General features: G+C 41.4%; 1 protein-coding gene across 1 annotated transcript; it reads right to left on the bottom strand.

The window, feature by feature from the left end:
- Positions 1-213: 213 nt before the first annotated feature.
- Positions 214-12752, bottom strand: LOC124134785 (probable ATP-dependent RNA helicase DDX52). Its single transcript, XM_048403755.1, has 16 exons — positions 12600-12752; positions 11613-11802; positions 10735-11036; positions 9699-9884; positions 9058-9201; positions 8429-8540; positions 8192-8264; positions 6800-6869; positions 6378-6511; positions 5313-5403; positions 4267-4389; positions 3752-3902; positions 3500-3575; positions 2233-2304; positions 1800-1892; positions 214-646 (listed from the first exon to the last, which is right to left on the bottom strand). Exons 1-16 carry the CDS (start codon positions 12684-12686, stop codon positions 337-339), a joined length of 2214 nt encoding a protein of 737 aa, XP_048259712.1. The 5' UTR covers positions 12687-12752; the 3' UTR covers positions 214-336.
- Between the last annotated feature and the right edge of the window lie 6 nt (positions 12753-12758).

Raw genomic sequence — 12758 nt, 5'->3', positions numbered from 1 at the left:
CCTGAAACACCATTTTATTAAAAAAAAGTGCCATGTATTCATGTTCTTCCAACTTCAAAATGCCTATCAAAGACTGTATTTCTTTATGCCATAACTTGTGTTATTGTTCTAGTGGTGTCAAATGATTCCTAAATATTCATATCTTAAAGGACATTCGTTCATTATTAGCATAATTATTAAGGATAACTATTGTTGGAAATCTTACATACAAAGACAACACACATATTTATCAGGTTTAAAGTATTTGTACATTTATTTTCTAACGATATTTTCTCCAGACATTCATATTTGAAACATTCATTTCATTCATACATTCAACCATGTCGAGGTCCATTTTTATTTCACTGATGTGTTAGTTTTCTTTTTCATTTTCTTATTATTTCTGTTTTTCTCTCCTTTATGTTTCACAGACTTGCTTGAACTGATCTTCCCGGAGGTGTGATCACCTTCCTTGTTCTGTCCCACTTCAGACACCTCCTGACTTGTACCAGAGGCTTGCTCAGCATCCCCCTTTAAGAAATTTTTCTTCTTACTTTTCTTATTTGGTTGTGATTTTGTAACAGGACCTGTCTTTTCCCCACCGGGAGTTGAGCTCTCCTTATTTGGCCTGGGCTTTTTCTTATACACAGACTTCATGTTTTCTTCCCTGAAAGGAAAAAGAGAAATAGTAAAAGAGGTTCAAGGCCATAGGTTTTCTTGATTATACTGGATGACATATGTGTTTAGGCAAAGGTCTTGGAGAAGGAACGGCGAAAAACAAATACAAGCGTTCTTGAAAATTAGGACGGGTAAAACGTGGTGCCTGTGACTCAAGCTGAACTAAGCCACATTTGTTTGCTGAGAGCAAATGCCTTGTACAGTCCAATTTTGATATAATTACACCATTTATGCAACATATCATACAGATTAAATGCAATGTGTGTCAGAAATGTTATGGAATAACCTTCACTGATTAAGGAAGGCTTCTATCGTACATTTGAGGGGCTTCGTTGGGATGAGGTGCCAAGGGAGGTAACTCTGTCATAAATAGGTGGACCATAGCCAAATCTATCAAGTCTTGGATCTTTCCAATCTCATTAAAATCAGATCTTAGTTCTAGCTACCGCTAAACAAAGATCTGAGGACATCCCATTACGGGTCACGTCACACCGACCTTGCACGAACTTTGACTGACGAACGGAATGACCAATCAGAAGGCAGCTTTCTCGTGCTTTACGGCACTAATTTCAAATTGGCGACTATGCTTCGCAACATATTTTGACAAATTCTCGATTACAAATTTGAAACCTGAACAAAAAAACATCCCGGAATGGCTAAGAGATGGTCTAGATTGTATGGATTCAGTCGTTTAACCTGTAACTATCGTTCGGAATACCCTGTGTTAAAGTTTTTGAGGTTTTATGATTAGAAATCACTGTCCGACTGTCCCTTTCATGATCTGGTAAGTGAAGCTCTGATTGGTCGGATGAAAGGTCGTTCTGACATGACCCCTAATGGGATAGCGGTAGCGAGAACTAAGGTCTGATTTTAATGAGATTGGGATCTTTCCTGACACCTGTTAGATGAGCTGATAAATACCAAACTTGGAAATGCACACAGTCTGGAGACATTACTTATCTTGTAGAGTTCCAAACCTGATTATATATATAGGCATATACCCATATTAAGAACAGGGACGTAATCAAATACATCACATATATTAGCAAAGACATTCAGGCAAGCACAGATATACATTAGGCAGGTTAATAAAAATAGCATGTTGGATGTTTACTACAAATTCAAAGATAGACGTGTTTTACTTCTGTTTCTGTCGTTGTTCAAGGTCATATTGGGAGTCTGTTGACACAGGTTTTCTCTTGGGCGCCGTGTGAGCAAGTTTCTTTCTACGCTTCCTGAAAGAAAGAGGAGAGATTGAGAGATGCACAAAGCATGCATGGATACTCCCCAGGGAGCTGAGAATGAAAATGCACACTGATCCATTGACCGGGGTGATAATACCGTAGCACCATGAGAATTCACTTGAGTCAAATTTGGGTTATTATAAAATGGACACAATAACTTGACTTTTAGGCTGTGTGCAAAATTACTGCATCATTTAAACCTATGGCAATTACAAACAACACTTTAAAACACATAAAACAGCCATTCATTTACGTAACACTCCTCTGATTCTTACTTTTGCCTCCAAGTAAATGAAAGCTGACAAAGCCAGACATGACTGACATGACTTACTTGCTGGGTCTGGCCAACTGTAGCATGTAGTCTGGCACTGGGCACCCAGCCTGCTTCATCACATTAGCAATGCTGAAGAAGAACACATGAACAGCTACAAGAAGTGGCCAAAGAACGTTACCTAGTCAAAGTTAAAAATAATAAGTACACAGTCAATACATCACCTGAGAAATCCACCGAACCTATTTCCCAAACCTGTTTCCTTCCACAAGATTGCATTTTTATCAACAGGCACATATCCTAGTTTTTATCAGTGTTACATTTATACAATTACAAGTTGATCTGAATGCATGTAAACACTGATCAACTGAACAGCTGCAGCACTTAGAAAGAGGAAGCTTTATCTGATGAGTGAGTGAGTGAGTGAGTGAGTTTGGTTTTACCCCGCTTTTAGCAATATTCCAGCAATATCACAGCGGGTAACACCAGAAAATGGGCTTCACACATTGTACCCATGTCGGGAATCGAACCCGGGTTTTCGGTGTCACGAGTGAACGCTTTAACCACTAGGCTACCCGACCGCCCCCTTTATCTGATTAAATTTGGTTGAATCATTAACTAATGTCAACTTACGTTGTATCTTAAATGAGTGGATAAGCAACAAAGCTTTGGTTTGTTTGTTTGTTTGTTTGTTGTTTAACGCCACACACATCAATATTCCAGCTGTATGACGGTGGTCTGTAGTAAATAACCAAAAATTCCTGGATCCAGTGATCGATAGTGTAAGCAGCAATCACAAGCAGCCATGACCAGTTTCTGACCACTCCATTTCATCACCTCTTACCACCAGCATAGGTAACCAATATTTGGGTTAGTGGCTGAATGTTCCAGGTATATCACAATGGAATGTAAACTAAGGCTAAAAAAAATAATTGTCTTGGTCCTCAGGTACTGTCTCATAAAGTTCATTGCACATTGTGATTTTGTTTCCATTTTCATTATTTTTTTGTGCATTATGTTTCAGTATTAGGATTTTTATATTTTTTTGAAAATGGAAATAAAAGCAAAACAAGCAGCAGACTTTATGATGATGCAGGTGGTGCCTGAGAACCAAGATGTTTTTAGCCTAATAAAGTGTGGGCCAGACAAACCAATGACTGAAAGCATGAACAACAATCCATGCCAGCAGCCAGGTACGTTGACATACAATCAGCCAGGTCATAGGAACTGACAACTGATCCCCATTTTAGTTGTCTCCTCTGACAAGGGCCATGTACTGGGCGCCTATTCTGACCTGGAAATCCCCACAGGCCATGTTGAAACTCACCTTCTGAGATATACTGAGTCATCCTGTGTGAAGTAGGTAATGGCTCTACCAGGTCGACCTGCGCGCCCTGTTCGACCTGTGACATAAACATGATCAAGGTTTATTTTTCGGACGAACAAAAGAAGCCTGTAAATGACCTGTTTGTATCACTGTACGTAACTCTGCCATTTGTCAGGAGGTGGTGTGTGAAGCACCCATAAAATATTGTCCAAGTAGCAAAGTTGAGACCTAGGGACAATCAGGGCTGCTCACCTATCCTGTGTATGTAGCTGATGGCGCTGTAGGGGAAGTCGTAGTTGATGACGAGATTGACTCCCTTGAAGTCGATACCGCGACCCATCAGCTCCGTGCAGATCAACACCCAGATTTTGCCCAGCCGGAAACACTTCACAACATTGTCACGCTGAAAATTCAAAACAAATAACACTTAAGTTTAAAGAAAATAACTTAAATGAATGGATTACATATAAGACATGATGGCTGAAAATACTGGTACGTACTTTATTATTTCAAACATTCACCTTCAGGGTTAAAGTATCGGTACATTAATTTTCTAATGATATTTTCTCCAGACATTCAAATTTGAAACAACCATTTCAGAGGTCCATTTTTATTTCACGGATTTGTTAGTTTTCATTTTCTTATTATTTTTGTATAATTTCATTGATAATTTCCCATGCTCACCAAACAACCTGTTTTCCATTATTACTATGAACAGCATAGCAATAGTGTAGTATATATTTTTTCACATGTGCACCTGATCTCACCTCTAACTGGGTTCTGTCTGCGTGAATGACATCAACATTGACACCATCATAGATGAGTTCATGAAACAGTTCCTTGGCTCGATCCTTCGACTGGACAAAGATCAACACTGGAGGCTCAATGCCCTGTGGATAACAAGGTTGTGCGAGTGAGAGAGTGAGTTGGGTTTTATGCTGCTTTTAGCAATATTTCAGCAATACAACATGAGGAGACACCAGAAATTGGCTCACACCTTGTACCCATGTGGGGAATTGAACCCAGGCCTTTGGTGTGACGAGTGAACACTTTAATAACAAGGCCACCCCAGCATCCCCAGTGTGATGTGTGTCACAGGAGGATGTTAGGACATGATTTGGTTGGTTGGTTTGTTGTTTAACGCCGCACTCAGCAATATTCCAGCTATATGACTGCGGTCTGTAAATAATCCAGTCTGGACCAGACATCAGTGATTGACATCATGAACATCGATCCACGCAACTGGGATCGATGACATGCATCAACCAAGTCAGCGAGCCTGACCACCCGATCCCGTTAGTCGCTCTTACGACAAGCATAGTCGCCTTTTATGGCAAGCATGGGTTGCTGAAGACCTATTCTACCCCGGATCTTCAGGGGTCGTTAGGACATGACTGTAGAGCAGTAATTCTGTGGGACTCTTAGAGTAAACGTGAAATGGGTATTCCAATACAAATTCCCTTGAAGAGAAATGACAAAAAACAACAACAAAAAACAAAAACAAATTGTGGTCATCGTTTTCATGCATGACAAATATACTGGTCAAAAGAAGTTAAAGAACATCCAATTCTTTCATATGGGTATAGCTAATGGCATGACAGAATAACTACAGCCATATGAACAAAATCAAATCTTCTTTAACTTCTTTGGAGTAGTACATATACCAAGAACCATTCCTAATTATATCATAATATTTAATCATTTAATGACTAATTTAATATGAATAAATTAATGAATGCTGTTATAGTTTTTATAAAGTTTGTTGAGGAAACATACGCTCCTGATGATAATATCAATAATGTCAAGTCTGTACCTTCTTGACCAGGTTGCGGACGGCCAGCAGTTTTCCCGACTCGGTCCCCACAAACACCAACTCCTGCTGGACTGTCTCCGTGGCTGAGTTCCTGGACAACGCACACACTCATTGTTCATTGGGGGCTTTGTTATGTGTCATGGTTATTTGTAGTGAGCTGGATGTGGCAATTAACTCAAGTATATCCAGGTAAAATGTGTCACTTTCTTAAAGCGAGAGATACGCACATTTAGCTGTAGATTGCTCATAAGTGTTACAACCTAACTGTAGTAGCAGTGACATTAGTCTCACCTGAATCCCACGTACACGTACACCTGCACCAGGTAGCAGTGACATTAGTTTTACCTGAATCCCACGTACACCTGCACCAGGTAGCAGTGACATTAGTCTCACCTCAAGCCCACGTACACCTGCACCAGGTAGCAGTGACATTAGTCTCACCTCAAGCCCACGTACACCTGCACCAGGTAGCAGTGACATTAGTCTCACCTCAGGCCCACGTACACCTGCACCAGGTAGCAGTGACATTAATCTCACCTCAAGCCCACATACACCTGCACCAGGTAGCAGAGACATCAGACTCACCTCAAGCCCACGTACACCTGCACCAGGTAGCAGTGACATTTATCTCACCTCAAGCCCACGTACACCTGCACCAGGTAGCAGTGACATCAGACTCACCTCAAGCCCACGTACACCTGCACCAGGTAGCAGTGACATTAATCTCACCTCAAGCCCACATACACCTGCACCAGGTAGCAGTGACATCAGACTCACCTCAAGCCCATGTACACCTGCACCAGGTAGCAGTGACATTAATCTCACCTCAAGCCCACGTACACCTGCACCAGGTAGCAGTGACATTAGACTCACCTCAAGCCCACGTTCACCTGCACCAGGTAGCAGTGACATCAGACTCACCTCAAGCCCACGTACACCTGCACCAGGTAGCAGTGACATTAATCTCACCTCAGGCCCACATACACCTGCACCAGGTAGCAGTGACATTAGTCTCACCTCAGGCCCACATACACCTGCACCAGGTAGCAGTGACATCAGACTCACCTCAAGCCCACGTACACCTGCACCACATTGTCCAGGTTGAGTTTGCACCACTCCTCCACGTCACAAGCAAACGTTGCACTAAACATAGCTCGCCGCACATGAGTTGAGTCACAGGCCTTGTAGATAACACCCAACTGAAACGGTTGTTTGCCGTCAGACAGTTTTGTTATTGTTATTGATTCTTTTTTCACAGCAAAGGAGATGAGGTTAATTATTATCATTTGTTCAAGTCTCCTTTTCTAGAGTATTTCTAGAAATTAAATTTTATAAATATGTCAGAAATGTGATTATGATATGATTTTTATTCTTTAATTGACCATGTCTCATTAGATGCACATTAATTATATTATTGATGAGCATGATGAGTGTGATTGTCATTGTAAAGAAATGTCCTGTTTTCTTTTGCCACAGTCCTCTCATACCTGGTCTCTGAATCCTCTCTTTCCCTCCTCAAACAACTTGTCGGACTCATCTACAACCAGCCACTCCACACTGAAACAAAATTCACTGTCATCACCTCAACAGAACATGGCTTCCAATCCAAGAAAAACTTCCTGTCTAAATACTTGTGACAGCCAACATTGCCTGCCATTACCTCCTGTTTACCATTCTGAGCCCGCTGACTGTTGTGATTAGCTTTCATTGTACTTTAATGAGTGAGTGAGTGAGTTTGGTTTTACGCCGCTTTTAGCAATATTCCAGCAATATCACGGTGGGGGACACCAGAAATGGGCTTCACACATTGTACCCATGTCGGGATTGGAACCCGGGTCTTCGGTGTGACGAGCGAACGCTTTAACCACTAGGCTACCCGACCGCCCCTTGTACTTTAATGAACGAACCATCTTGTCAACAATCAACATACTGACAGCTTGTTATCTCAAACCTCATGCACTTCAATACAACTTGTGTTGGTTGTAACTGGTAATTTATTCAACTATGGACACTCTGATTGTCATGACTTGATGAACTATTAAAATGTATATTGTATATAAGAATACATACTATATCAATAGATTCTTTAACAGATCATTTTCTGAATATAATTCTCCAGACAGTATACAATGTATGTAATAAATTCCAAGAGGACAAACAGTAGTCCTGCAAAGTTTTGGAAATATATCAGCAAATGAGTGTTGTTATAGGTAGTTTTGCTTATGTTTAGCACATCCTAGTCTCATGGATAAAATATCCAAATGCAGAAATGTTATAATTGCTTCAAGGAGAAGGTATGCGATCTCCTGCATTACACTCCGTAGCAGTGGTGACTCAGCATAACACCACTGCCACAGGCTAATTTGCATATCACGTGACTAGACTTTTCTCTTGTTTGTAAACAAACGCGCTTTTTCAGAAATCAGTATAGAATGGACTAATGCAAGTATTTGGGGGAGCTTTACATATTGTTTTGCATAACTATATAGATATGCTATTACAACTGCGACAGTGAGTTGCATGACAATATATATTTATGCATCAAAGTGACCGTGTCGCTAGCTCTCCGTTGGGCTTGGAGGACAGCACGTGGAGCCGTACAACCAATGTAAACATAGGATAACTACGCAAAAACAAGTAGATTTTTACGTATTTGCATACTTTCTCAATGGAAGTTAACCATTCTTTGACATTTGTTTATGAAAATGTGTAGACTTGTCAAACATGAAACGGATGAAAAGCATATGCAATATCTTGAATGGACTGTGAAAGATGTGACGAATCGTCACATGGCGCTGGCCTGTGGCAGAGGTACTATGCTAGCTGGCTGCCGGCCGCATGGAACTCTGGGTAGGAGAGTGCTCCTGCATCTGACTCACCTGCCAAGGTCAAGGACATCCGGGTGTTTCTGCAGGATGTACACCAACCTGTTCGGAGTCGTCACCAAGATGTCTGCAATGTTCAAAGGACAGATTGTAACCAAATATGAAATAAACATAACTGTCCATAAAAAGCAATAAAATTATGGACAAAAGCAATGACTTTCCATGTGCAACATTAGTTTCTATATACCACGTATGCTGAGAAACAGCTGTCATGTTTGTAGAATGACTCACCAAATTTCTTCTTTGATTTTGGTCCAAACTTCTTAATCGCCGTTGCTGCCTTTTCAATATAGTACGTCCTGAATCCTATACCCTCAGACAATCTCTGGAACTCTCTGTAAGTCTGACAGCAGAAATGGATGTGATTGTTAATATATCCAACTGTGGATGCCCAGGGTTTGCAACATTCAGAAAATTCAATAACCCATAACTGCCCACCATCCAAATTTACTTGCTCAAATTACATGATCATAAAACCCATAGTGCAGGGGTCCGCTTATCAGACCATTTACTCTGATACAATACCTCTCTGCTTGAGTGAGTATGGTTTTACGCCACTTTTAGCAATATTCTAGCACTACCACAGGGGGGTACCACTGATGGAATATTTGTGTTCTGTGTTTGTTTCCTTGGGTCCAATTCCAAATTGGGGGGGGGAAAGAAGGAGTGAAAGCCAAAACGATGAAGTAAGCTGATTGGTGACCTTCTATGGCGGTGACCTCAGATCTTCATGCAGACAGGTATCATATCAGACGACAAGTCCTGATTTTAGTGAGATTGTTGCAGCCCCTCTTTCTCCCTGCTGATCCACCATTGGGTTCATGTTGTACATGGTGTACACATACAGACTCTTGTCTCACCTGTTTGGCCAGTTCCCTGGTCGGAGCTAGTATGACTGCCCTGAAGCCGGCGTTGCGCGGCTCCTTCAGGTGATGCAGTATCGGGATGATAAACGCTGCTGTCTTCCCCGAGCCAGTGGGGGCACAGGCCATTATGTCACGTCTCTGGGGAAAAGAGTCGATAGTGTCAGTAGTTTCAGGTCAGGCCCTGCTCACTGAGAACACCCAAGTATTTCATTTTTATAACTTTGACTGTTAGTTCGTCTTTCACTTAAAGCCACACTTAGTAATATTCCAGCTGTATGACAAGAGGCTGTAACCGGGTTATAATCAAATCTGGGCCAGACATTCCAGTATTTGATATCATGAGCACCATCCCACAGCATCAGCGTACACTGCTACACAACCAACCACAACTCGGAGTCTGAACACCTGATAGGTATAGTCTCCTCCTATGACAAGCATAGTGAGTGAGTGAGGTTTTATGCCGCTTTTAGCAATATTCCAGCAATATCACGGCGGGGGACACCAGAATTTGGCTTTACACATTGAACCCATGTCGGGAATTGAACCCGGGTCTTCAGCGTGACGAGCGAATGCTTTAACCACTAGACTACCCAACCGCCCTGGTCAACAAGGAGCATCTCTGGTCAGGTCAGTACCTGTAACATGGTCGGAATGGCCTGCATTTGTACTGCAGTAGGTTCCTTATATCCCACGCTGACAATGTTGGAGAGGAGGGTTTTGTGGAGGCCGTACTGCGTCCGCAGCTCTTCAAACATGGTAAAAGGAGGTGGGATGTCTGTGCCTGTCACATGGATTTTGTGTCGCTTCCTCAAGGTATTCAACTGAAAACACCACAAGAACATTAAGACAAATAATTACATTCCACATGGTTAAATGTATCTTTGAGAGGTGAAATTAGGTTTTATGTCGCGTCCAAGACTATTGCACTTATATAGCGACGTGCATGCACGTGTGTGTGGCTGCTTGTACTAGTCCGGACTGATGCCGATTTATAGTGCTAGCCCACTGAGATACCATGCCACAGTTTACTGACGCCAAGCTGACCAGGCCTTGTTTTAGGCCCTTAATGCCGAGCGCCAGACAGGGTAACAATAAGTTCCATCTTTAAACATCTTTTGGTATGACGCGGCCAGGGATCGAACCCCGGACCTTCCGTTCTCCAGGCGGACGCTCTACCACTAGACCACGGAGGCGGTCATCTTTGAGAAAAACATGGGCTAATTGTGACCACTCCAACTAGACATCGACGCTATAAATTGATAGTATTATCATAAAATTGCCCTCAAGTCATCAGGCAAATGATGATGTGTGGGTCGATGAAGTACAACAGCGATTTGGATAAGGAAACATGCGTCAGATTGCAGATTGAGGGTGAATTCAAATGACTGCAAAGTATAACCATCCTTGCCCTTGCTACATCTAGATAGATGCAGATCTCCCTTGCAGTTACCAGTATCAATCATTGCACTGTCAATCATTGCACCATCTGTTTCAACGTTAAGCAAATTCTATCCATTTTAGCAATAATAACAGTCTCCTCTGTATGGCGGACTCTGGAAATATTGCTCTGAAAATAGTGTTACCCTTATCATGCTTATAATAACAGGTAATTACAAAGAGAATAATTGTATACCAATATCACTATGATATAATAGCAACTACACTACTCACCTTCTTCTGCTTTGCATCTGCCTTGTTCTGCTGTCTGTTCTCCGAGTTCTGGGTCTGCTGCACTTCCTTCACCGTCTTCCCCGATGATCGGATGTTCCCCAGCAGCTGTAGCTCATCACCAGAGTCACTCTCCGAGCCAGAATTCATTTTGTCATCATCCACCTCAGAATCTGTTTTGTTGTCACTGGACTCAGAATCAGATCCTGCTTCTTGAACATTCATCTCTTCATCTTCTGTGCCAGATTCACTATCATCACTGTCCTCATCACTGTCTAAAGATCCAGTATCACTACTTGAGTCTTCTGTGTGACAGAAAAGTAATAAATAAAATAAACAAAGTGAATGAGTGAGTATGGTTAAACGCCACCTTTGAACAGTGCCCCCATCAGTAAGTAAAGGGACCCAATGCTTATCAGAATGATTTGACTTGAGATGAGTTTTTAAGCGTAGCAAACCAAGTCATATGGTGCACATAAGTTTTCACTGAAGCATGGTGACCATGGTGATCATTGTGACTGAGTATGCTGCGTTTAAGTTTATCATCATGCTCCTGGCACACTCGGCCACATTTCAACCTTACGTGCTCCTGCATTCTGACTGTCCATGCTATCTGAACCAATGGCTTAACATGTTTGAAAAGGGAATTTGGCCTCAAGTATGAAGATAACACCAGATTATGCAAACTTGCCTTCCAACATAAAACGCAGCCACATGTTCAAGCCCCTCATCCCCACTGTAACCATGGTAATCATCATTTACCACATACTGACATACTAGTACTTCTGTGTACAAGGTGTAGATTTAAGTAAAATTTGAAAACATTAAATATATATCATATCCATAATCAGAGAACCATGTATATAGAATTATATAGATACCCTCTTCTTTCTGTTTCTTTGTTACTGTTGGACCATCATGTTGAGCATGTTCATGATGTTGGGGTAGTTTTCTTTTCTTGACTGAACGTTTATCATCCTCTTCACTGATCACCTCATCATCTCTTTGGTGAACTTCTTGAGCAAACTTTCTTCCTGATCCATGTGCTGGGTCAGATTTGGTGCCCACAATCTGAATATTGACACATGTTAAATGCAACATTAGGTTGACAACATGGTTCAGCAGCTTAGAACGTAAAAAGCAAGACAAGGGAGTAAAAAATTGTCAATAAAGACAATTCATAGCAATGTTTAATAATTTAGTAACAATGACATTATATTAATCAGCCTTATAGTAATTACTGACAGAATAGTAATTACTGTCAGAAGACTAACGGGATTGGGTGGTCAGGCTCGCTGACTTGGTTGATGCATGTCATTGATCCCAATTGCGTGGATCGATGCTCATGATATTAATCACTGGATTGTCTGGTCCAGACTCGATTATTTACAGACCGCTGCCATATAGCTGAAATATTGCTGAGTGCGGCGTTAAACAACAAACCAACTTACTACTGTCAGAAAATAATATTTGACAATTGATGTTCATGGCATTTAATGACGCTCCTTATGAATATCATGACATTAATCCCCTAGCTTGTGAAGGTCGGTTACAAATCAGATATTAGAAAAGCCTAAGACAGTTATGAAGAAATAAATGCTAGATGTGTATACTGTACAATGATTTATCTATGATTTAAGAAACCCGTAGGCGTTGGATAGTAGCCTATAAGTAACCGCACGAGTGACATATGATATGTTTAGGGTATTCACAAAGAGAACCAAATAGATCATGGGTCCGTCTAAACAAAATATCACTCCAGCATCGGGGGCTTCTGGACAGTGTGGTTGAGTGTGCGGATGTGTATGACGTCTAAACAGAGAAACACAGGTAAAGAAATATATTATTTGGGGGTAAGGAATAATTACCCTTATCTTTTCTGCATCACCGTGAAAGCGCTTTAAATCAAATTTAGCTCCGAAACCGAGTTTTCGGAAGAGCTGATATCCGTCCATGCTGTCTAGTTTACAGCGGAAGTAGAATATCCAGTTCGAAGGGAGTGGTGTAAGGAGAGCGAACAACGTCCA

The sequence above is a fragment of the Haliotis rufescens genome, unplaced genomic scaffold, assembly GCF_023055435.1.
Source record: "Haliotis rufescens isolate VD_foot unplaced genomic scaffold, xgHalRufe1.0.p SCAF_3, whole genome shotgun sequence".
Classification (NCBI taxonomy): Eukaryota; Metazoa; Mollusca; class Gastropoda; order Lepetellida; family Haliotidae; genus Haliotis; species Haliotis rufescens.
This window is presented reverse-complemented; position numbering and strand designations above follow the sequence as displayed.